This window comes from Pongo abelii, chromosome 19, assembly GCF_028885655.2.
Source record: "Pongo abelii isolate AG06213 chromosome 19, NHGRI_mPonAbe1-v2.0_pri, whole genome shotgun sequence".
NCBI lineage: Eukaryota > Metazoa > Chordata > Mammalia > Primates > Hominidae > Pongo > Pongo abelii.
Genome location: NC_072004.2, coordinates 43,117,362 through 43,142,333, shown reverse-complemented (window position 1 = coordinate 43,142,333; position 24,972 = coordinate 43,117,362). Strand labels below are relative to the sequence as shown.

At 47.7% G+C, this 24,972-nt stretch overlaps 2 protein-coding genes across 3 annotated transcripts in view; one reads left to right on the top strand and one right to left on the bottom strand.

The window, feature by feature from the left end:
• The window catches only part of PIPOX (pipecolic acid and sarcosine oxidase), a 107,312-nt gene that overhangs the window by 13,106 nt on the left and 69,234 nt on the right, over positions 1–24,972 (bottom strand). The window contains 1 exon segment of one of the 2 annotated variants that reach the window (NM_001132395.1): positions 647–784. The exons of the other annotated variant lie outside the window; for it this stretch is intronic. Within the exon segment in view, the coding sequence (NP_001125867.1) occupies positions 647–760 (114 nt within the window). The 5' untranslated portion in view covers positions 761–784. 2 annotated transcript variants of the gene reach the window in all.
• Positions 22,402–22,765, top strand: LOC112129629 (NADH dehydrogenase [ubiquinone] iron-sulfur protein 5-like). Its single transcript, XM_024234868.3, has one exon. The coding sequence runs from the start codon at positions 22,402–22,404 to the stop codon at positions 22,720–22,722; it is 321 nt and encodes a 106-aa protein (XP_024090636.3). The 3' UTR covers positions 22,723–22,765.

Genomic DNA, 24,972 nt, shown 5'->3' with positions numbered 1-24,972 from the left:
GATGATAGCTGGGTGGCCCTGTCCTCGAAGGACCCTGCAGACACACAGGGCCCACCCACATAAGTAGTGGTCACTGCAGACTGCACTGCGTAGCAGGAAAAACAAGACCTCAGTCTCACTTATCATGTTTCAAACAAGGAGGCTGCTATTATCTGGAGGTGGCAAAAAAAAACAAAAACAGAAGCTTCTGCTGGGTTCTGGAGTGAGAGGCCAGGAATATGCAAGACAGAATCCTACCTCTTGGGCTGATAAATCAACCTTTGCCTCTAGGCAAAATTATCTTTACTTTAGGTGACCCAGAGCAGAACCAATTATTTTTCTGGGGTGGGGATCAACCATCTGGGCACAGAAGGGAAAGAGTAGTGAGAAGGAAGAGAACAGGGCCTGGGATGCTTGGTCAACGGCAGGAACTGGGAAGCAGTAGAAAGAGGAAATGTGCCTAGAAACCCAATGTGGGTATGAGGGCTGTGAAACTTCTTTGAATTGTCATGAAACACACTAGGCAGCTAAGATACAAATTACACAGAATTTTTGATGATTCAGGCCCTTTGGCCTTGCCCTGTAGCCTGCTGGCTCTGAAAACTCCTCTGCAGGGGAGGAGGGTAGGACAGTCCTTACAGCTGGGGGTGCAGAAGGGACACAGTACCTGCTCCAGCAGGAGGATCCTCTTCCTGTGTTTGGCCAGGTGGTATGCAGTGAAGCAGCCCTGGATCCCTGCCCCAATCACAATGGCGTCCCAGAGATCTTTCTGAGCCGCCATGATGCCACTCAGCCCCACAGCTACAGAGCCTCAAAGGCAAAGGCAAGCAAAGACGGGCTCCCGGCTGAAGGACGAGGAAGAAGGCAAAGTCCAGCCTGGCCAGTGTTCCCACAATGCCCTGGGGTCGTGTCCTCCCCTTCCCTCCCTGCCAAGTCTGGCCCAGGGCTCAGCCTCCCTTCCCCTGCGGAGCAGAGCTGGGTAGTCTGATTTGTGAGGTTTAGCCCAGCTCAGCTGCCAGCCTCACCCTTGCATCCCTGTGGCTTTCTATTCTTGGCTCAATTATTGTCATGCAAATGGGCTCCTTCCTTTGCCACCTTCCTGTCTCATTATGATCTTTGTCTCAGGACTTCGGCCCTGGAATTTCAATGCCTCCTAGACCATACTGGGCACTGGGAATGCTGCCTCCCCCTGCTGGTTTTCCCCTCTTCAGCCTGATTTGCTTTAGACATTCTAGAGGGCCCAGCTAAGAACTTGGCACGATGCCCAGAATAAGACCCACCTCCCTGGTGGGTGGTGAGGTCAGGGGGTAGAGGCAGGGGCCAATTGGGGGGGCAGTTTTGTGATTACGAATTTATTCCCAGCATGTTTTACTTTCATTTTGAAGAAAGGAGAAGAAGAAATGATCCTGAAAAGACAGAAAGAACAGAGTGAGAGGAGGAGCCCTCTCCTCAGCCACAGAGAGGGGACCAGGCCAGCCCAGTGCCTGGAGGGGCCCCGTGTTGAGCATCTCTCTGTCCCAGGCAGTATGCTTAGTAAGTACTGATACTGGCATTCGGGTACGGCTTGATTCTCATACAGTTCGAGGGTCCTCTTTGAGAAAAAGGAAAAAGGAGAATTATGAATACAAAATTAGATGCCCGGATGTGGAAGAAACTGTTCAATTAAGGACCCCATGGTTGAAGTTTCATTTGCTTCATGGTAAATTTGCCTCTGCATGAGTTATCTCATTTACTCCTCATAGCCCTAGGAGTTTCTGCGGGTTTTTGTTTTTGGTTTTTTGGTTTTTGACAGGATCCCTGGGCTCTCACTATCATGCAGGCTGGAGTGCAGTGGCATGATCTCGGCTCACTGTGGCCTCCACTTCCTGGGCTCAAGGGGTCCTCCTACCTCAGCCGCCCGAGTAGCTGAAACTACAAACGCATGCCACCATGCTCAGCTAATTTTGTTTATTTTTTGTAGAGACGAGGGCTCACTATGTTGCTCAGGCTGGTCTCGAACTCCTGGACTCATACAATCCTCCCACCTTGTCCTCCCAAAAGCTTGGATTACAGGTGTGAGACACTGCACCTGGCTTAGGAGTATTTTTATGCCTACTTTTGGCAGATTAAGGATGGCCCCAAATTCTTTATCACTCCTTCTATCACAGGCTCTGTGACTGCTTGACCCATAAAATATGACAAAAGCGATACCATGACACTTTCTGGCACAGCCCTAAAGAGACTGGCAGCTTCCTCTTCTTATGTTGGAGCCCTTACTTTTTTTTTTGAGAGGGAGTCTCATTTTGTCATCCAGGCAGGAGAGCAGTGGCACGATCTTGGCTCACTGCAACCTCTGACTCGTGGGTTCAAGCGATTCTTCTGCCTCAGCTTCCCGAGCAGCTGGGCCCACAGATGCGTGCCACCACACCCAGCTAATTTTCATATATTTAGTAGAGACGGGGTTTCACCATATTGGCCGGGCTGGTCTCGAACTCCTGACCTCATGATCCGACCGCCTCGGCCTCCCGAAGTGCTGGGGTTACAGGCATGAGCCACTGCACCCGGCCAAGGAGCCCTTACTCTCTGAGCCCTGAGCCAGCATGTTAGAAGTGCAGGCACCCTATAGGAGTCCACGTGGAGAGGACCTGGGACCAGGTGGAGAACCCTATATAAGAATGAAGCTATCTTGGCTTGGGAGGCTGAGTCAGGAAGGATTGCTTGAGGCCAGGAGTTCCAGACAAACCTGTGCAACATAGCAAGACCTTGTCTCAAAGAAAAGTGAAGTCATCCTGGTTCCTCCAGCCCAGCCTAGCACCAGCCAAATGGTACCAAGTGACCCAATTGATGCCGCATAGTGCAGAAGAATCACCCAGTCAAGCTTCATTCCTGATCCACAAAACCATTAAACAGAATAAAATGGTGGTTGTTTTCAGCCACAACATTTTGGGGAGGTTTTTGACACAGCCATAACCAAAACACTACTTAACGGCTGAAGACGTGAAGGCTTAGAGAGGTTCTATCTTACCCAAAGCAACACCCCTGGTATACAAAGACACTGAGGCTGGGCACAGTGGCTCACGTCTGTAATCCCAACACTTTGAGAGGCCGAGGCGGGAGAATCACTTGAGGCCAGAAGTTTGAGACCAGTCTGGGCAATACAGCAAGACCGCATCTCTACAAAAAATGTTAAAAATTAGCCAGGGATGGTGGTCCATGCCTGTAGTCTTACTTACTTGGGAGGCTGAGGCAAGAGGATCACTTGAGCCCAGGAGCTTGAGACTGCAGTGAGCTATAATCATACCATTGCACTCCAGCCTGGGCAATGGAGCAAGATTCCAGCTCTATGGAAGAAAAAAAAAAAAAAAAAAGAAAGAAAGAAAGAAAAGAAAGACACTGAGCTGTGAACCTAGGTCTGTCTGCTCCAGAACCCGTTCCTTTAACCACTGTGCTTTACTGAGGATGAGTCAGAACTTGTAATGATGATTCTGATTTCAATATTTTGCTATTTCTCCCACAATGAGTGGGAGAAAATAATGGTCCAGCAAACCCACATGACTACGGGGAGCTGCCCTGCCTCCATACAGTGGCCTGCCAAGGCCGCCAGCAATGCTTCTCATTCCACAAGTAATCCCCCAGACTGATCTTAGCAACTGGCTGTCCTCTCAGCCCAGCCCTTTTTGTTCTTAGGAAAACAGGAGCCCAGAGAGGAAGTGCCGTCGGACTGGATTTTTCTTTCTTTTATCTTTTTTTTTTCCCCTGTTACAGGATTTCACTCTGTCACGCAGGCTGGAGTGCAGTGGTGTGATCATAGCTCACTGCAGTCTCAAATTCCCGGGCTCTGCTGATCCTCCCACCTCAGCCCCCTGAGTAGCTGGGACCACAGGAGTGCACTACCACGTCCAGCTTATTTTTTGTAGAGACGGAGTTTTGCCATGCTGCCCAGGCTGGTCTCAAACTCCTGGGCTCAAGCAATCTGCCCACCTAGGCCTCTCAAAGTGCTGGGATTGGCTGGGTGCGATGGCTCACGCCTGTTATCACTTTGAGAGGTCGAGGTGGGAGGATCTTTTGAGGCCAGGAGTTCAAGACCAGCCTGGCCAACATGGCAAAACCCTGTCTCTACTTAAAAATACAAAAATTGGCCAGGTGTGGTAGTGTAGGCCTGTAATCCCAGCTACTCAGGTGGCTGAGGCAAGACAATCGCTTGAACCTGGGAGGCGGAGGTTGCAGTGAACCGAGATTGTGCCACTGTACTCCAGCCTGGGCGACAGAGCAAGACTGCCTAAAAAAAAAAAAAAAAAAAGTGCTAGGTTACAAGCAAAACCCACTGTGCCTCGCTTTTTTTTCTTCTAAAAAAAAAAAGTATATATATATATATATATATATATACACATATATATATATATGTATGTATATTTCAAGAGTCCAGAAATCCTCACAACTCCATATGCCACTCCCACCCCCCCGGAACAGGCCAGCATCCACATCACAACTGGACAGCTCCCCAGAGTAAAAAATGGCTGACATAACCGAGAAAAATGTACTATCTGAGTATGTAGAGGCTTGATATAAATATATAAGATCAGCCCCCAGATTTCTCTTGATAAGATGTCAGAGGAGATGAACAGTTTACGTACAAGGAAAAGCAGACAATAAATCCTCACATGGAAGTGTGCCCAGTCTCACTAGCAATGAAAGAAATGGGAATTAAATAACTGCAAGGTACTATTATGTGCCTATTAAATTAGCAAAAATAAATAAAAATGACAACATCTTATGTTGTCAGTGCTGTGGGGACAGAGATAGAGGAGGGTGGCAATTTGGGTTGTCAGGATCTCCTGGAGGTGGCTGAGGCAACACACAGCAATCCAGGTAAAACAGCTCAAACCTTCTGACCTAGAAATTCAACCTGGGGAACCATATCCCAAGGGGAGACAAAGGTATGAAGATATTTATATCTGTGCTTTTACAATATAAAAAAAAGGGAAATAACTCAACCACAAGGAATGGCTGAACAAGCTCTGGCTCGCTGGCACAATGGAATACTACGTAGCTATTCCAAATAACAAGCTGGACTCTGCTATGCAGAAATGTGTGTATGAGATAATCCTGAGAAAGGCAAGCAGAACGCAAACACACACACACACACTGCAACCAAGTGTTCTGTGTACATGCGATCAAAAATCGAAAGAGAACTTGGTGGGGTAATTGAGCTTCATGCTCATTAGTTGCCGTATTCTATAAAAACCACACATCCATTCACAATTTGTAAAAGAAGGAGCAAGCCCCCGGGGAAGCAGATGCTTCAAATCTCCCCGGCCCCTGGTTCCAGGGTCTGGGGAAGTTCACTCTTTGTTCTAATCTCAGTTCTTCCTGCTGCCCTCGATATTTCTTATTGTTCAGTCCTCCAGGGAAGCTACAAAGCGTCTCTGTATCCCGTACCCCCACCCCCACTTTGTTTAATACAATATCCCTTCAGAGATAAAATGACAATTCCATTTCCCCATCCCTACTTCACAAGGCCGCCCTGGATTCCTGGACTCAAGCATTCTGCTTCTCGTTAAGAATTTCAAACAGCTCCTCCGAAAGCAGACACTGGCCATGGCCCAACCTTGAAATGAAAAGCGAATCGACTTCTGAAGGCTTCCCCTTCTCTCAAGGTTGCCCGTCCTTGTGGCTGTCCTGACAGGGGCAGGCAGAGAGAAGCTATCCACTCAAATTCCATTTTAACACCCATTCTGGATCGGAAGACTATTAAAGGGAGAGCCAGCAGCCTTACACCTTGCTGCTTGTGTGTGTCAGCAATCGCTTCTCGTGTCCCGGGGCAGAGACGCTAAGGATATGAGGCTGAGCTGCTCATCTGATGGCTTGATTGACACTTTGCAGACGGGGGTGGGAGAGCTGAGCCAGGGAAGCGGCAAGCTGTACAGATCAGAAATAATGAGAGGACCCAAATCCGGAGAGAGCAAGGAATAAATGAGAGACCTAGGAGTTGGATGGCGAGGGAAACGCTTCTGTTCTCTTTTCCCTGCTCTGCTTTGCCAAGGAGCCTGGGGCAAGGAGGCAGGCAGGCAGACCAGGAAGGGCTCCCTGGACCCATCCTGCCAGCTGCTGGGGCATCTGGGGCATCCAAATGTGCAGAGGATGCCAGCATGAGAAAACAGAGAGCGGCAGAGCAGGCTTTGTGCGTGGTCTCCATACACATTGCCGGCCCAGTTCAAGTCTCAGGTTTAATCTCTTCTCTGCCATCCTCCCTCCCTTTGCCCCCGGGGTCATCTACCCACCATCTCTTACCTAATTATTGCATTAACCTCAAAACATTTCTCCCCGCCCCATCCTTGCCCCTCTTAATCTATCCTCCGCATCCCTGCCAGAGTCATCTCTCTAAACAGCAAATCTGAACAGGTCACTCCCTGCTGAAAATTATTTAATAGCTCTCTATTTCCTATTAGGATAAAATCTAAATTCTTTAGTTTGGCACACAAAGCAGTTCACACTCCGGCCTCTACCTGCTCTTGCAGCTTCGTCTCAGGTCCCTTCTCACTGTGTCCTTTATGCCCGGGCAACGCTGAGCCTAGAGAGGTTTCAGCATTCGGCGTGATTTTTCCAAATTCCCCGACACCCCCAAGCCCCCTTAAACAGTCCCTTCCCACCCTCTGCATCTCAATAACACTGAGCATATTGCATTGTAATTGTTTGCATGCCTGCCTTCCCCCAAGCTCTTTAAGGAGAAAAAGGCTTCTTGTCATTGTCATTTTTTTGTAGGTAATACATACATATAGAACAACATAGTGTACGAAAGAGACCACTGTGGAAAGGACGTCTGTTTCCACTCTATCCTCAGCTGCTTAGTTCTCCTCATCAGATGCAAGCAATGCTGTTGCTATTTTTTTGTGTGTCCTTCCAGAGATGTTCATGGGTAGACAAACATATACAGTATATTCTCTTTTATTCATCTCAAAAGTAGGGTACTAGAACACCCTGGTGTTTTCATTTTCTTTATCTTGGCAATCCACATCAGTCATACTGAGTGGGCACCTTCTCCCTGATGGCTGCATAGTATTCCATGGTGTGTAGGAGACATTTGGGAATAAGAAGGCACCCCCTCCTGTTTACTGATAGGTGGTGAGTTTCTCTGGCTCTCATAGGTGCCCTCGAGTCACAAAGCTCTCTAGCTGTCTGCTATTGGGTGTTCAGGGAGGGCAAGATGCCTGTTCTGGGCTGGCCCGGCAAGGTTTATCAAAGGCTGACAGTGCCCTCTGTGAGTGCCCAGGACAGCACCCGCCTTCAGACCAGGAGGTGGAGGGTGTTGAACACCCAGAGACCCTGGTTTCTGCTTCCTTTGTATTTGTTAAATGACATATATTAGAGTCAATGCTTCTCCCTCAAGATACAAGAGTACAGTTGCTAGGCAGACTCCAGGGGAGGGCAGAAAATAAGAAAAGTCTTGGGAATTAAGACCATAACCTCGAGAAAATACAGTCATGATTTAGCCTGGAAGTGAGGGGCAGGCAGGATAAACTCACGAATGAGCACCCTCAGACCTCACTGGGACAAAAGGAAATGCACTGAAAAGGAGGGTGGAGTGGCTTTCATCTGTCTCCAGGCGAAACTTCCCAGCAGGTAAACACTGGAATCTTCTTAGCCTTATTTCCAGGTCTTTCTCTGCCAATCCTACATAAAGACATGTCCGTATTTGCACACTCATCTGACTGTGGTGCCCCAAAACATCCCCAGGTATTCATTAAGTGGTGTCTTCATACACATGTACATCCGAGTGGGTATATTTCTACCCCTAGGCTTTTGGAGAAGGCTCCATTAAAGCTCAGCAGGCAGTGGGAAAAATGAGAAATCAGAGTGCTCAGAAGTGGTCCTGTTTCTCTGTGGAGGTGAGGGTGTGTCTGGGATGGAGACGAGGTATGTGTCCCCTGTTGGCAGCTTTCCCTCCCTTCTCTGCAGAGATGCTTTTCCATGTCTTTCTTGTGCCTCACAGCCTGGATATCACTATACCCTAAAGTGGGGAGCTGGGGAAAGAGTGGAAATTGGGAGCAGGAAAAGTAAACAGCTTTTGCATGAGCTGAGTTGGTTTGACGGGTGACAGGGCAACAAAAATTCAGCAGCATGCAGGAAGATTAACTCCAGCATTGGGCTCTCTGGTAGTCTCCTTTCTGGGTAGATGTGGTCTTCCCCTCCTAGCTCTGCAGCCAGACCTGCTGATTTCACTGTTTATTAGGGAACATAGACAGATATGCAAACTCAGGTCTTCCCCACACTATCCCGCCAGCCATAGGGTCATGGAGGCAGAGAATCCAAGGGAAGCCTGAGAAAAAGGAGGAAAGGAAAGCAGAATTCTGGATAACAACTTCTAAGCCTTCTTCAGTGCCCACTTTCTGCTTGTTGCGTCCAGACTGGCCCCTAAGCCAGTCTGGCCCATCTCTTGGCCATGATGCCTGCAGACACATCTTTCTCACTCTTTTTTCTCACTGTTTCTTATTCCGTTCTTTTTCCTGTTTCTGCCTTGGGTCCCCTTCCTTCCTTTGAAGTCAAGAGAGAAAGAGAGGTTTAAGGTAAGGCCTAGCGTGGTACTGTGGCATGCATCAGTAGTCTCAGCTACTCTGGAGGCTGAGATGGGAGGATCACTTAAGCCCGGGAGTTTGAGTCCAGCCTGGGAAACATAGCAAGACCTTATCTCTAAAAAAAAAAAAGGAAGAAGAAGAAGAAGGAGAAGGAGAAAGAGAAGGAGGAGAAGGAGGAGAAGAAAAAGGAGAAGAAAGAAGGAAAGAGAGAGAGAGTAAGAACATAACTAAATAAAAATAAGGGAAGGCCTTCATGGATGGATAATAGGAAACCAGGACCTAGCTAGGGAAGAGGACTTGAGGCAGTAGAAAAGGGAGAAAGGCCTAGAAGAGCCAGGGAATCTTTGGTGCCAAAGCCAGAAAGCTTTGCTTCTTGTTGAGAAGCCTAGAGCTTTTTCTTCTCACTGGGATTTTTATGGGAAGTTTAAGCATGCTAGAGCCGGGAAGGCTCAGCTGTACCCCTCCCTCCTCTCTCACCTGGCTCCTGGTTTAGACAGGACTGTCATGTTTGGAATTTCACACCTCTTGAATCTGTGGACTGGTGTCTTTCATATGCTTTGGAAAACTCAGCCATTATCTCTTCAAATACGTTCCTCTGCCCTATTCATTCTTCCCCCTCTTTCTGCAAAATACATATAATAGATCTCTGCATGCTGTATCTCTTATCTTCTCTATTCTCCCCTTTTTTTTAATCTCTATACTGCATTCCAGGTAATTTCTCCTTATTATCTTCTACTTTGCTAACTCTCTGTTCCACTGCATCTAAGCTGTTTTTAAATTAATGAGTTGAGTTTTAATTGCTGCTACTATATCTTTAGTCCATTTTGTTACCTTGCATAATTTCCTGTCCCTGCAAGTATTTTCAAGCTTGTCTTTTATTTATTTGACTGCAGTAAGCATCGTTGTATTATAGTCTATGTATGATCATTTTAATGTGTGAAGTTCTCACGAATTTTTTATTTTGTCTCTTGTTTCTTTGATTCTCACTCATGGAGCCTTATTTTCTTATAGGCTTGGCTGTCTTTAACAATGTTCTGGTAGCTGTGCTTGAACAAATATATTGGAATTATTTTCTTATGAAAGTGCCTTCTTTTACACCACATTGTGTTTATTTCTGCCAGGCATCAGCGGCACAACCATCTAACCCCAACTGCCAGCCTGAGGTTCCCTGGAGTACTCAGGCAATGTGAATGGGGCTAGCTTACTTTGGTTTACCCTTACCCTGATGGTGTAGCCCTTTGGGGGTCTCAGCATATTGAGGGGAGAATCTTCTATTACAGTCTCCACAATGAGCAGGCACTGGGCTTGGATTTCCAACCCTCTTACTCTACCAGGCCATCAAAATGAAAGTTCAGATTTGCAAGAATTGACAGATGCTCTTTAACGGAAAAGGGATTTCTATGCATCCTCTAGTTTTCTCTTCCATGTTGGCCTGTTAATTCCTTACTATTTTATTAACTCTTCAAGGCTTTTAAGATGTTGTTGATATTTTATCTAGCATTTTTCATTCTTTTTACTGGGATAATCGGTCCAAATAACTCAGCCTGCCATTGCCAAGCTTCTGAACTTGGTTGCAATCAGAGTACTAGCTCCTAGAATATCTAAGCTCTGCAGTATCTTCTGCATGTGTACTGGTCTCTCATTTCCTTCATCCCTTCCTCTCCAGATGCCTAGGGTGAAAAAAGACAGTGGCAATTGTCAACAAGGATGACCACCTCCCCCCTAGGGCAGCAAGAGTGAGAATCTCTTGATAGCCACCCTGAGAGCTAGATTTAAGTGTGGACCAGCCAGGCTTTGTCTGAGGGGCCAATATACGTGGAACCCTAAAGCGTCATCATGAATTGGAATACCTTAGAAGAGCATCTTGCTATCTAGAATGTTTTTTAGGGAATCACTATATTTGTTTTAAAGAAGGAATATTTTGATAAGGTGCAGGTGCAGGCTGTGACCTCCCAAGGTTAATTGCTTTCCACTAAGAGTGGGTCCTGCTTATAGCTTTTGTTTTGATGAATGGGCAGCAATTGCCCACCAGCAATGAATTGCTCAGATCCACAGAGAGGCACGGTCCTCTGTTCATCCTTCCTTTTTGTGGTGCCTAACCTCTTTATATAAAGTGTTGAACAAACATTTATAGAAAATAAATTTTCTCTCTGTAAGGATAGCAAGAAACTGGCAACACTAGTTGCCTCTGGGGAGTGAAGCTGGGTGGAATCTTGCTACATATAGGAAATGACTTAGGAGAAAATACTGTACAGATCATTGCAGTCCTGATGGGAGTCAGGGATGGGCTCTAGGCATTGTCAGCATCCTGTCTGAACCCTGGCTCCCAACCACAGCCTGAGCAGGAGTGAAATCCACAGAAACGCCAGAAAGCAGGTGAAGGGTTGTGTGCAGCATCTGGAAAATTTAGAGAATGTAAAGGAAGTGGGATTGCTGGGCCCATGCTGGGTCTCATCTCACTAAGCAAGGTTCTCATACAGAACCTTGAAAGGACCCCTGCAGAGCTCTCAGCAGCGCGGTATTATATTAACCAACTGCCACCCACTTCCCACCTCATCCTTGGCAGCCCCCTTTTCCAAGTGGAACCTTAGCTTTATTCTTTCTCTCGCTTTCTCTCTCTCTCAGTCTCTCACCTCTCAGGCTTGCCCACATTTATTTTCTTGCTGTTTAGAAGGACAGAGGAAGAAAGGTTTAGAGAAGACATTGGGACGATTCCAGTTGTGTTTGGAACAGACCACCAGGGATCCTTGCCCAGAATTTTTAAAGGGATAGAGAAAGAGGAGTTTCCTGGAACGGGCTGGGGAAGGTCTGCCCAGAGCCCGTTCAAAGCTCTCCAGATGCCCTGGGGTGCTGGATAACTCTGCTCCTTACCATTGCTCCTTCATAACCACCCGCCAGGTTGCCTAAGCTTGTCGCAGGTTTCAGGGCACTCACTCACAGACATCTCATTTGATCTTCACAGCAGCCTCATGAAGTGGACAGGCAGGCATTTTTACTCCCATTTTGCAGATGAGGCAACTGATCACTAAGAAGCAACAGAGTCAGCATTCCCACCCCCACCCAAGACTGCTCACCCCAACCCTTTCTCCAAATCAAGAGTGAGGCAGATGTTCGCACTCCTCAGCACCCTGGGTCTTGGGTCCTGCTAAGTTCTTTTGTGAAGATGGGGAAAGAATGTGGCTCATTCCACGTTGCAAATAACATTCCCTACCCCCACCCATGCCTGCAAAGAAAGAGAAGGAGCCCCCAGTGAGAAGAAATTCTAAAGCAGCCCCTAGGGACCTCTGGAGAAGCTGTTTGATTTATTCCAGTCCCTGCTGGTACTCTGTGCCACATTTATAAACGTCAGCGCTGAAAATGAAGTTCCCACTGCCCTGGCAGCTGCCGGTTGCTGCTGTTGCTCACCAAGGGTTCAGATAAAGTGTCCCCCTCCCCTTGATGGATAGGGAGCCGAGAATAAAAGAAAAATAAAAGCCCCCTGGAGCATTGATGGAAGGGAGGAGGCAGCTTCTTAAGAAGGGAAAGGGTGTGATCCAGAAAGGGCTGGTACCAGTGGAAGGCGGGAAAGGAGGCGTCTGTCTGTCTGTGTCTGTCAGCCTATAAAAAAAAGACCCCGTTGTTAAGGGCATGTGGAAAATAAATAACCTCCATGGGTGACAGAGTGAGACCCCACCTCAAAAGAAAAAAAGAAAAGGAAAGGGGAAAAGAAGAGAATAAATACTTCTGCTTATGCAGAGAGAAGAAAGGTGGTGAAATCCATATTTCATTTCAGGGGCTCTGCCACAAGAGGAGGGAAGGAAAGGAGCTTGGTGAGGAAGTCTTTGTGACCTCTGGGCTTCTATGCTGCTGAGCAGGATCTGCTATCTTCTGGAGTCTGGGACAGAGAGGAGGCTGGCAGAGACTTAGAACAAAGGAGGTCGGGCATGATGGCTCATGCCTGTAATCCTAGCACTTTGGGAAGCTGAGGTGGGTGGATCACTTGAGGTCAGGAGTTTGAAACCAGCCTGGCCAACATGGTGAAACCCTGTATCTACTAAAAATACAAAAAAATTAGCCAGACATGATGGTGAGTGCCTGTAATCCCAGCTACTCGGGAGGCTGAGGCAGGAGAATTGCTTGAACCCAGGAGGTGGAGGTTTCAGCGAGCCAAGATCGTGCCATTGCATTCCAGCCTGGGCAACAGAGTGAGACTCCGTCTCAAAAAAAAAAAAGAAAGAAAGAAAGAAAAAAAACAGGCCAAGTGCAGTGGCTCACGCCTGTAATCCCAACACTTTAGGGGGAGGCCGAGATGGGCGGATCACCTGAGGTCAGGAGTTTGAGACCAGCCTGGCCAACATGGGGAAACCCCGTCTCTACTAAAAATACAAAAATTAGCCAGGCATGGTGGCAGGCACCTGTAATCCCAGCTAGTCGGGAGGCTAATGCAGGAGAATCACTTGAACCCGGGAGGCCGTGGTTGAGGCAGGAGAATTGCTTGAACCTGGGATGCAGAGGTCGCAGTGAGCTGAGATGGCACCATTGCACTCCAGCCTGGGCGACAAGAGCAAAACTACGTCTTAAAAAAAAAAAAAAAAAAAAAAAAAAAAGGTCCTAGAGGAGACTGGAAAGAAATGAAACGTAAAAGGATCCCAATGGACCATGCAGATACAAAGTATTATCATCATAAACCGAACCAGTGAACCAGTGGTTGAGACTGAGGAGACCCTGCTGGGAGCAGCTTGCAGCACTCCAGGTAGCCACGTGCACACTTCTCCAATAATGGCTTCCCTTGCACCTCCCCTACATCTGCGATGCTCTCGGGTCTTTGAGAAGTGCTGACTGAGACCAACTCATGCATCCCTGGCTGAGCACCCAAGGGATGCAGCGGTTAACCAGGGGTGGCCTAAGTGGTTTCAAAGCAACAAGTCATTGAAAAGTTGTTTTTAACTTGATTATTGTACCTTTATTTTAAAACATACCAGACCACATATTTCCAAATGACTATGGTTCTCTTCAAAGTCTCCCCTGTATGAAGTTGAGTAGTTAATCCAGTGGTACTCAATGTGTGGCCCAAGTCATCCTGGAGCTGATGTGTGAAATACCTTCAGGCCAATTTATAACCCAGGCAATAAAATGTCTTGCTACTTTATAGGGGTTTCCTTGCTCTCCTTTAACTTGATTTATCAGACCTGTTTCCCCTTAACTTTTGGCCCTTACCAAATGCCAAATGCTCTGCCAAGCTGCTTTCTCGGAGAGGTTTGGAGCAGCCCTGGGAGGACAGGATTGTTCAGGGATGGGATGGAGGTATAATTATTAGCAAAAGAGAAATGAGAGAACCATTGTATTAATAGGAATCTGGTGGGTTTTCTCTGCTTTTCACTTTCCTTATGTGAAAATGTTTCTGTTTTTGGCCGGGCGCGGTGGCTCATGCCTGTAATCCCAGCACTTTAGGAGGCCAAGGCAGGCGGATCACAAGGTCAGGAGATCAAGACCATCCTGGCTAACACGGTGAAACCCCGTCTCTACTAAAAATACAAAAATTAGCCAGGTGTGGCGGCGTGTGCCTGTAGTCCCAGCTGCTGGGGAGGCTGAGACAGGAGAATGGCATGAACCCAGGAGGCGGAGCTTGCAGTGAGCTGAGATCACGCCACTGCACTCCAGCCTGGGCGACAGAGCGAGACTCCATCTCAAAAAAAAAAAGAAAATGTTTCTGTTTTTAAAAACGATGAAATAAACAAAATGTGACATATTCATACAATGAAATATTATTTGGCCTTAAAAAAAAAAAAAAGGTGACCCAGCCTAGGCAACACAGCAAAATCTCATCTCTACAAAAAATGCAAAAATTAGCGGGTGTGGTAGCCTGTAGTCCCAGCTACTCGGGAGGCTGAAGTAGGAGGATCGCTTGAGCCCAGGAGGTCGAGGCTGCAGTGAGCTGTGATCACACCACTGCACTCCAGCCTGGGTGACAGAACGAGATCCTGTGTCAAAAAATTTAAAAAAAAAAAGCAAGAAAAGAAAAGAAGAAGAAAGAAATGGCATTCTGACACATACTACAACACAGGTGAACCTGGAGGACATTATGTTAAGTGAAACAGGGCACACACAAAAGGAGAAATATTATGATTCTCCTTATATGAGGTACCTAAAATAGACATAGACAAATTCATAGACAAAAAGTAGACTGTTGGTTACCAAGGGCTGGTTATAGGGGAAATGGGAGTTAGTGTATCATGGGAAGAGATCTCCATTTTGGGAAGATGAAAAAGTTCTGGAGATGGATGGCAGTGATGGCTGTGTGAATGTGCTCAATGCCACTGAACTGTACACTTAAAATGGTTAAATTGCAAATTGTGAATGTTATGTATATTATAGACAGTAAAAAAAAAAGTCTACATAACAAAATAAAATCTACTCAAAAGGTAAAGATTTGGCTGGGGATGGTGGCTCACGCCTGCAATCCCAGCACTTTGGGAGGCCATGGCCCAGTAGTTCAAGACCAGCCTGGGCAACATGGCGAAACCCTGCTCTACGAAAAAATAGAGAAATTAGCTGGGCGTGTTGGTGCACACCTGTAGCTATTCGGGAGGCTGAGGCAGGAGGATCACTTGAGCCAAGGTGGTCAAGGCTGCAGTGAGCCAAGATCCCACCACTGCACGCCAGCCTGGGTGACAGAATGAGAGACCCTATCTCAAAACAAAAGGGAGATAAATATTTTATATCACTGATGTTATTCATAAAAATTTGCTATGGGACGGAGTGGGCCAAAGTCCAAAGAAAAAGACCCAAAATATTCCTTCCTCAGGAACAAAAATTAGCCGGGATCAGCTGGGTTAAATACAGGTGTCTGTCACTCCTGCTCTAAAATAGCTCCAGGAAGGGACCCCTCCTTCAGTTCTTCTCCCATAATATCTTGAACCTATCTGTGCCCTGGAACATTCCACAGCACAGCCTAGGTTTCCCTGACCAGGGGCCCGCTGGGGCTGGCCCACTCCCCTGGCAGTGTGAACAAGGCTCTGGCGAGTCATGGTTCTGCTGGCCAGGAGGCTGCTGAGGTGGCTTTTTAATCCTCCAGCCATGCCGTCCTAGTGATTGCTTTTATTAGGAAATGTAATGAAAAAGACTATATGAAGCCCCTGCCAGAAAAAAAAAATCTAATAAGATTTTGCACCAAGTGTGGCGAGAAAAGAAAGGGGGGAAAAAGCACATTAGGAGTCAGATAACGAGGTAAATGAAAGACCGCAGGGAAGATCATTTTTGCAGACTTGCTGGATGGTTGTAACATTTTTAATTTGCTGAATTCTCTTTTTTCGTTGTCTCTGACTCTCCTCATCTCTGTCTTTTACCGTCTTTCTGACGGCTGAACCCTTTCTCTCTTTGCCTCTCCCCTTTTCCTTGATGTTTCTGCCTGTTTCAGCTCTTGCCTTGGAAATATGTGTGTGTGTGTGTGTGTTGTGTGTGTGTGTGTGTGTGTGTGTGTGTGTGTGTGTGTGTGTCCTTTCCCCATCCATGGCCAAATCCTGCCTCATGACTTGGGCAGGAAGCTGAGATCTGGACGGCGAGGACCCACCTAGTTAAGGGAAAAAGAAGACAAAGAACTGCCTCTCCCAGCCTTTGCCTTCTAGGGAGCAGCTATGATTCAGCTAAAGAAAGAGAAAGAGGAATAAATCAAGGGAAGGACGGGGAGAAATGGACTATGGAGGGAGGACAGGAGATCAAAGACCAAGGAAGTAAGGAGGAAGAGAAAGCCCCCGCTGCTCCCGCAAATCAATTTCCGGCAATGCCCGCCTCTTCGTCTGTGCTCTAAGCTCCTGAGCAGAATGCCACCTCTGTGGGATGCCAGGCCTGAACAGAAAGGCTCTGGGGCACTGGGCAGGCCTGCAGGCCAGGCTGCAGGGACCCCAGGCCTGCCTTGCCCTGAAGAGAGAGGTCTCCCTTCCCCAGGACCACCCTCTCACCATCCACACTTGAAGTCCTCTCCAAAATCTAGTTTCACCGCTTGCTTTGGCAGACTCCTTTCTCCTGTTCCGAACTTGGGAATTCCGAGGTGTCTCTTGGCTGCTGCGCATAAGTCCCAGTTCACAGCTGCAACTTGGGGGACTGAGGGTGGACACAATGAGCAACTTCCCCACAGGGAGTCAGCAGAGGAAGGAGGCTGGGAAACTGAAGTATAGGAATGAGTGGCTTAGGACGGAGACACACTGCTAGTTATTAGGAACATCCCTCTCACTCCTCAGTCCCTTGTTCCTTCCCCAGTGGGGACTATTTGCTCTGTTTCCCTCAGAGATGTCATCTCTCTTGGTGCTCTCCCACATGCGTAAGTGTGCTGCTGGTTACCGAGGGAATGGGTGTTTCCTGTACTGGCCATTACAGGAGATAAAAGAGCCACCCAAATCAGCGAAGTCTGTGGGAATGAGAGGACCTATTAGAAACCACGCACTCTGTACCCTTTGATCAATAGTTCCTCTCTCTCCAACCCCCTCCCTGAGCCTGTGGTGACTATCAATTTTTTTTTTTTTTTTTTTTGAGTTTCGCTCTTGTCGCCCAGGCTGGAGTACAGTAGTGCGATCTTGGCTCACTGCAACATCAGCCTCTTGGGTTCAAGCGATTCTCCTGTCTCGGCCTCCCGAGTAGCTGGGATTACAGGCGCCCGCCACCATGCCCGGCTAATTTTTTGTATTTTTTAGTAGAGATGGGGTTTCTCCATGTTGGTCAGGCTGGTCTCAAACTCCTGACCTCAGGTGATCCGCCCGCCTCAGCCTCCCAGAGTGCTGGGATTACAGGCGTGAGCCACTGTGCCCAGCCACCATTATTCCACTCTCTACTTCCATGACTTTAACTTTTTTGGATTTCACATATAAGTGAGATCATGTGATGGATTTGTTAACTAGCCTGACTTAATCATTCCACATTGTAAACATATATTGAAACATCAGTCCGGGCACAGCGGCTCATGTCTGTAACCCCAAAACTTTGGGAGGCTGAGAAGAGAGGATCGCTTGAGGCCAGGAGTTTGAGACCAGTCTGAGCAACAAAGCAAGACCCCCATCTCTACAAAAAATAAAACAAAATAAAATTAGCCAGGCATGGTGCGGCATGCCTGTGGTCCCAGCTACTCAGGAGGCTGAGGCGGGAGGACTGCTAGGAGTTCGAGACTGCTGGGAACTATAATCGCACCACTGCACTCCAGCCTGGGTGACAGTGGGACCCTGTCTCTAAAATAAAAATGAAATAAAAGCATCACAATGTACCCCATAAATATATATACAATTATTATTTGTCAATTAAAAATAAAATTTTAATCTGGGCATGGTGGCACATGCCTATAGTCCCAACTCCTCAGGAGCTGAGGTGGGAAGATCACTTGATCCCAGGAGTTCGAATCTAACCTAAGCAATGCAGCAAGACCCCATCTCTTAAAAAGCAAACAAACCAACCAATACTTTTTTTTTTAATTTAGAAAAAAGAAGAACTCAGGCAAAAGATCTGGTGAAATCTGATATGCATCAACGGTACTCTGGGGGGTCCCAGGGAAGCTTCCAGGAATGAGGGTTATGTGGCGGGGTCTGATGGTGGGGCCCCAAGCCACGCTGGGCAGGGAAAGGAAGAGGGCTAGGAAATAAGGTGGATTGGAACAGAGATGGTCGTCCCAAGAGGGGAGAAGAAATAGGTTCAAGGCCAGCTGGGAGGGGTGGCTGTTACCAGACTGTGGAAATAGGCTGGGAATAAGAGCTCATACACACATAGACCAGCTCATTGCAGTGGGAAAAACACAAACGAGCTAATACACACAGTGCATCCTATGCTCCAGGAATTGCTCTGACAACCGGAGGATATTTACTTATTTAATCTCACCACAATCCTATGGAGTCGGTACTATTGTTAACACCTCCGTTTTACACACAAGGAAAGTGAGGCTTGGTGAGAGGATTCAGAACACAGCTGCCTTCCTCCAGAGTCTGTGCTCGTAACCACCCTCCTCCAGAATAGGAGCCTAGGTAGGCAAAGTCATGGAGACTCGGGGAGGGGGAGAATGGCACTGCACTTAAGAACGTGAACTTCTGGACCAGGTAGCCTGACTCTTACCCTCGGCCTGACCTTGGATAGGATCCTTAGCAGTAAGGTCGGCCTGCAGAGAGACACAAAGAGTGACTGGAAGCATGTTGATAAAAACACAGGCACAGTGCTGTCCCTGAGCTCAGTCAGGGGCAGTTGTTTTGTTTAGTTTTGTTTTGTTTTGAGACGGAGTCTCCCTCTGTCACCCAGGCTGGAGCGCAGTGGCGTGATCTCGGCTCACTGCAAGCTCCGCCTCCTGGGTTCACGCCATTCTCCTGCCTCAGCCTCCTAAGTAGCTGGGACTACAGGTGCCTGCCACCACGCCCAGCTAATTTTTTGTATTTTGTTCAGTAGAGACAGGGTTTCACCGTGTTAGCCAGGATGGTCTTGATCTCCTGACCTCGTGATCCGCCCCTCTCGGCCTCCCAAAGTGCTGGGATTACAGGCGTGAGCCACTGCACCCAGCCAAGGGGCAGTTTTTAACACTGTTACTCTGCTTCCCATGAGATGAAGGAAGCATCTTTGGTGCTTGGCAACTGGCAAGGCTCAATTTCCCACCTCTGATTTCCCACCAGAAACACAGGAGATGGACCCTCCAAGGGACTGACTTCTTAGGGGCACACAGTCCTGCAAACAGGTCCCAGCACACATAGCACAGCCCCTCTCCCGAGAGCCAACCACCCCTTGCTGTGTCCTGATGACCCCCAGTGTTTCCAAGCCCCGGGAACACCCCCCAGTCCTGTGGCTCACTGCATTGTTCCAGGGAGTGTGTGTCACCCTTCTCTTTCCTTGCCTCCTTCCCTCCCCCAGCCCCTGCTTTTCTCTTCATGGAGAAGGCACAAATTAGGCAGAAAGGAAAATGTTGACAGTTCCCAGCCCTCCCTTGCTGGGGATAAAGAGAAATACGTTAACGGTTGAAGCTTTAGGCGGATCAAACACAGTTTGTGAGATGCTTCAAATGTATTATTCATCTCACCAATGAGATGCAATCTTGGGCTTTCTCTTTTCGCCCCATCAAGAGGAAACCTCAGCTACTGTGAAGATGCCGGGCTCCAGAGTGGAGGGGGTGCTTTCAGAATACCATCTTTTCAATTAAATCAACAAGTCTATCTTCTGCCTGCCCCGTTTCTTCTGAAGCTTTCCAAATGAAATGGGTCAACTTGCCAGAGAATCTAAGAGTACGAAGGCTGTGGGTGATACCCACAAGTATTGGGCAGTAACAAGCACCTGAAAGCAAAAAGGAGACCTGGAATCAAATCTGAGACACTTAGAGAAGGCAGGAGTTGGAGCCAGTCCTAGAAGGTCCTCCATGTCCACATGATCTTGAGGCCATGTAACTCTCATGGGCTAGAAGAACTCCAAGAGGAACCATCTCAGCTGTGCCTTTAGCTCTGTGATGCCACTGCAGAAGGTGGCGCTTAGGTCCCTGGTGAGGTTCCAGGTCCAGCCTTGGGTTGTTGCTGTACAACTTTTGGCCTTGTGATTTGGACTGGTGGAGGCCCCTGCCCCACCTGCCTGGGGATTCTACACCCATTCCTTGCTCCTCCTCCTTTTCCCTTTGGCCACTGAGGTCCCTCTGGGCTGCTGCCAGCATCCTTGAGTTCTTCACCCCGAGAAGAAGCTTCCCCAGCCTCCCATGAGTTTGCCTCACTGTCTCACAGAACTTACATTGTGCTGTGTTGAACAAATCTGATGTGGGAGTAGGGGGCAGGCTCTGCCCATGGAACAGGAGATTGGGACAGCCCAGAGGGAAGGAAATTTGATGTGATGGATCAAAAAGCCATAAAGTATACACCACCTTTGACCCAGCAGTTCCATTTCTTAAAGCACCCCCAAGGAAATACTAGGTAAGTGTGCAAAGATATACTGGGTTTGCCATTACTTTCAATGGCAAGAACAGCAATTACTTTTGCTCCATCCTACAAAAAGATACAAAAATGTCCATCTCAGGTTTATCTATAATAGGAAGACTTGCAAACATCTTAAAATCACAATAATAAAGGATTGATTAAATAGTAGCCTTCTGATCTAGTCGTTTAAAATCAGATTCCAGAGGAATAACAGGAGGAAGTACTATATCAATATATTTTCATTCTAAAAAATTTCCCTTCAATCCTTACCCAACCTCATTATTCTTCCCCAAGGTACTCATTGTTATCAGTTTAGTTTGTATCCTCTCCGATCCGTATTTTTGAAGAATCACATTTAATGTAAACAAGTAATAAAACCAGGTTATGCGAGTTTGTGACTATAGATGCATGCATCTATGCAAAGAGAAAAGGCTGGCTGAAATGTGAACACCAAAAATGTGAACAATGTTCAATGTTCAACTCCAAATAGTGGATTGCATTGATTTTTTACTTTCTTCTGCAGGAATTACTGTATTTTCTATATGAACGGAAAAGAGAAACAATGCTATTTTTGAAAACAGTGAAACAGAAGCAATCGCTGGCACTGGCTGCCTCTGAGCAGTGGGAAAGCCTGTTCACCGTATACTCTTTTATGCCTTTTGAATTTTGCACTTTGGGCATGTATCACCTATTCCAACAATGAATTAAATTTTTAAAAATTTAATATGGCAGTAAAATGAAATGAGGGGGGTGGTGAAGACCTCCAAAGGACAGCAAGCCCTGACTGAGAATCTGTAAAATTCCTCAAGCTGTACAGTTTCTGAATCAGCTCAGGATTCACTCCAATAGTGCTGATCTCTTTCTGTCTCACCAGACAAGGAATTAGGGCCTATAACCTAGAAGAAATGAGGTAGGGTCTAACATAAACCAGGCTGCCGGGCAGGAATAACTTTATAATAATATACAGCATAGCAACAGTAATGGCTCAGTTAAACCTGTTTTCATACTTTTTCAAAGAACTTTTCATCTCCCTTTGGTTCTCCACATCTTCCTTGAGGCTACCCACTGCTGTCAGGTTCCTGGGGAGGAAAGGATGGGACCCAAGACCTTGTCTAAAGGGCCATTGTTTGAAGTCTGCCAGCAAGACCCACATTTCCCGGGGCTAGGTGTTGGTTTCAGACAACAATTCTCTCTTCTTCCCAGGGCCCATTTCACCCATCAACACCCAGCTTCTGTCACCTGTTTCTGAGCCTCAGGTTCCTCACTTGTAAAATGAGGGTAATCAGCCTGATTATGAGATGTGGTTGCCAGTCAACAGACTGTATGGCAAGGGTGCCACCCGCTAGAACAGAAGGAAGGTCCCCAGGGCTGGAGTTGCTTGCAAGCGCCCACCCTGAGGGAAGAATCTAGACAGCAAGTCTGAGGCCTGGTATAGCCGTTATTTATAAGCTGATGACAGATATTTTCAATCCGCTGTGTTGTGAGAATTAAATAAGACACGTACGTCTGTGTTTGAGGATGCAGGCCATCCACCCAGCCTAGAAAACGCTGCATGAAGGATGAATTCTCTCCAGCCCCACCAATCCCATCTTCCTATGCCTCTACTACTCGAACATTTCCTTGTATTGTCATTGTGCAACTTGTTTCATGAACAGTGTCCCCAGACTAACTCCTCAACAACACAATTTGGGTCCTAATCATTTTAATACGTCACGTAGTAGATCCCCAGAAACTGTTTGCTGAATGAATAAGTGGATGCTATTTATAAGGCCATGATCCTTGTAAATTCTCACTAGGCTGCCTCTTGTTCCTGCCCCTGAAGCTGCTGAAGACCTGCGCTCCCGGTCTGAACTCACTCTAAACTGGACCCAGAGGAGGTGGGAGCAGAGAAATTCAGGGAGCAGCACAGTGTGGTGAAAAGTAGACTGGGGGTCATCCTGAAGCGGCGGCCAGAGAAGAGACAAGGACACAAGCATCGGATCGCCATGCCTTTCTTGGCCATCCAGAAAAGGTTCAGCCTTAACATAGATCAGTGGTGGACAATCCAGAGTGCTGAACAGCCCTACAAGATTGCTGCTCGATGCCATGCTTTTGAAAAAGAATGGATAGACTGTGCACATGGAATCAGTGTTATCCGGGCAGAGAAAGAGTGCAAGATAGAATATGATGAGTTCATAGAGTGTTTGCTTCGGCAGAAAACGATGAGATGTGCAGGTACCATCAGGAAGCAGCGGGATAAGCTGATAAAGGAAGGGAAGTACACTCCTCCACCTCACCACATTGGCAAGGAGAAGCCTCGGCCCTGAGCAGAGCGGCTGCTGATGTCTGGAGGCTGATTTTCCTGTTCTCTGTTCTTCGCTGGAAAGGTTGTTCATGGAAAACCTCTTTGTCAAAGTGTATAAAAATAAAGGATTGCTCCATCCTAAAAAAAGAAGAAGAAGAAGAAGAGGAGGAGGAGGAGGAGGAGGAGGAGGAGGAGGAGGAGGAGGAGGAGGAAGAAGAAGAAGAGAAGAAGAAGAAGGAAGAAGGAAGAAGGAAGAAGGAAGAAGAAGCAGAAGAAGCAGAAGAAGCAGAAGAAGCAGAAGAAGCAGAAGCAGCAGAAGCAGAAGCAGAAGCAGAAGCAGAAGCAGAAGCAGAAGCAGAAGCAGCAGAAGCAGCAGAAGCAGCAGAAGCAGAAGCAGAAGCAGAAGCAGAAGCAGAAGCAGAAGCAGAAGCAGCAGAAGCAGAAGCAGAAGCAGAAGCAGAAGCAGAAGCAGAAGCAGAAGCAGAAGCAGAAGCAGCAGAAGCAGAAGCAGAAGCAGAAGCAGAAGCAGAAGCAGAAGCAGAAGCAGAAGCAGCAGAAGCAGAAGCAGAAGCAGAAGCAGAAGCAGAAGCAGAAGCAGAAGCAGAAGCAGAAGCAGAAGAAGAAGAAGAAGAAGAAGAAGAAGAAGAAGAAGAAGAAGAAGAGAAAAGTAGAGTGGGGCTGTCGTCCTGGCCATCAGAGACTTAACCTCTCTGGGCTCAGTTTCTTCATCTATATGTGATCATTAGAGCAGATCGGGGTTGAAAACTCAAATGCCCACAGAGGCCAGAAAAATAATGTAGACAAGGCAACAAAGGGGGAAGGTGGCACCCTCCCTTTGTTGGAGAGCAGGCATGCTCCTTGCACAGCGCTGCCCCTCAGTGCCCGCTGATCATCGCCAATTGATGCAAGACTGTGGGTCAAGTCTTGTGGCAAGATTGTCTGATCTTTCAAGGGAAGCCAGCAAAGTGGATTTTTATGTGAAGTCTCTTGAATAGGTCAAACTCAAGTCCGTAGGCCATTTACCGCCTGGAGGCCACTGGTTTGTGGTCTGAGCACCAGCGGACCACCTGGCTTCCTTCCAGCTCTTCAATTCTGTGCCTTCAGGAGAGGAGAACATTCTTGTAAGTAACTGTTTAAGGGAAGGACTCAAAGTCTGGACCTCATTCTGGCCGCTGGGCCTCCGGTAACTGCCAGCCCCCCGCCCCACCAACACACACACATCAGGGGGGCAGAAATGGGGGGTGAGGAGAAGACAATGATCCTTTGTCCTGGGGTGGGCCAGGGTTCAGCCCCTCCTGTTCTGCCCCTAGGAGTGCCCGCCTTGCCTAGAGAGCTAGGCCTAGGGGCAAACTCCCCACCCTAAGGCTGCCCTGCACAGGGGTGCCTACCGGTGATACAGTCTCACCTAATAAATTCCTGTCAGAAAAGCTGTCAGGGCCTGGGAAATAAATAATGATATTTAACATTTTGTAATAACAACAATTAACCAGTAAATAATGTCCTTTAAACTGCAAACGCTAGAGTAAATTAATTCTTCTAATGAGCTGTCAGGCACGGAAGAAAAAAGTCCCCGTGTTCTTTGTTGCCACGCGGCTGCCGTGTGAGCAGCCGAGGAAGCTCACCTCGGGCCCTGGGAGCTCATTACAGGGAAGCATGCGGCGCGGGGTTCCCGGGAAATCAGCCCGGCCTCGCCTGCACCCACGTGGGCACTCGGCCGCCGCCCGCACCCGGAGCCCCACGGCCCCGCCCTCATTGCGCACGGCGCGGCTCTCCAGGTGCCGATCGCAAATGGGCAGCGCGGAGGGCATTTCAATTAGAGACCTCCCCCCTCCCTTCTGGTCGCCTGGGCGGCGCTCAGCCTCGAGGTGGCGGGGGACAGGAGCTGGGAACGGAGGAGGGAGGAGGGGGAGAATCCCTGCGCGTCCCTAGTCCTTGCTGCGTGACCTTGGAGAGGTCTCTTGCCCTCTCTGGGCAGGGACGTTGTAAACGGAAATGTGAAGCTAATCAAACCAGATGTGATTATTTCTGAGCTCCTGAGAAGTCCGTGACCATAAAAAGACACCTAAGAGTGAGGCAGCTCTTTATGTACTGATTCGGAGTAATCTCCAAGATATATTGTCAGGTGACAAAAGCGAGGCACAGAAGAGCTTGCAGGGGATGCTACATCTTGTGTATTAAAAGCAGGACTCAAAAAAGAGTATGTGTCCGTGTTTGCTTGTATATGTCTAGCCAGGAAGCAGGTAACATTGCTTGCCTCTGGGGAGGGGAAGCT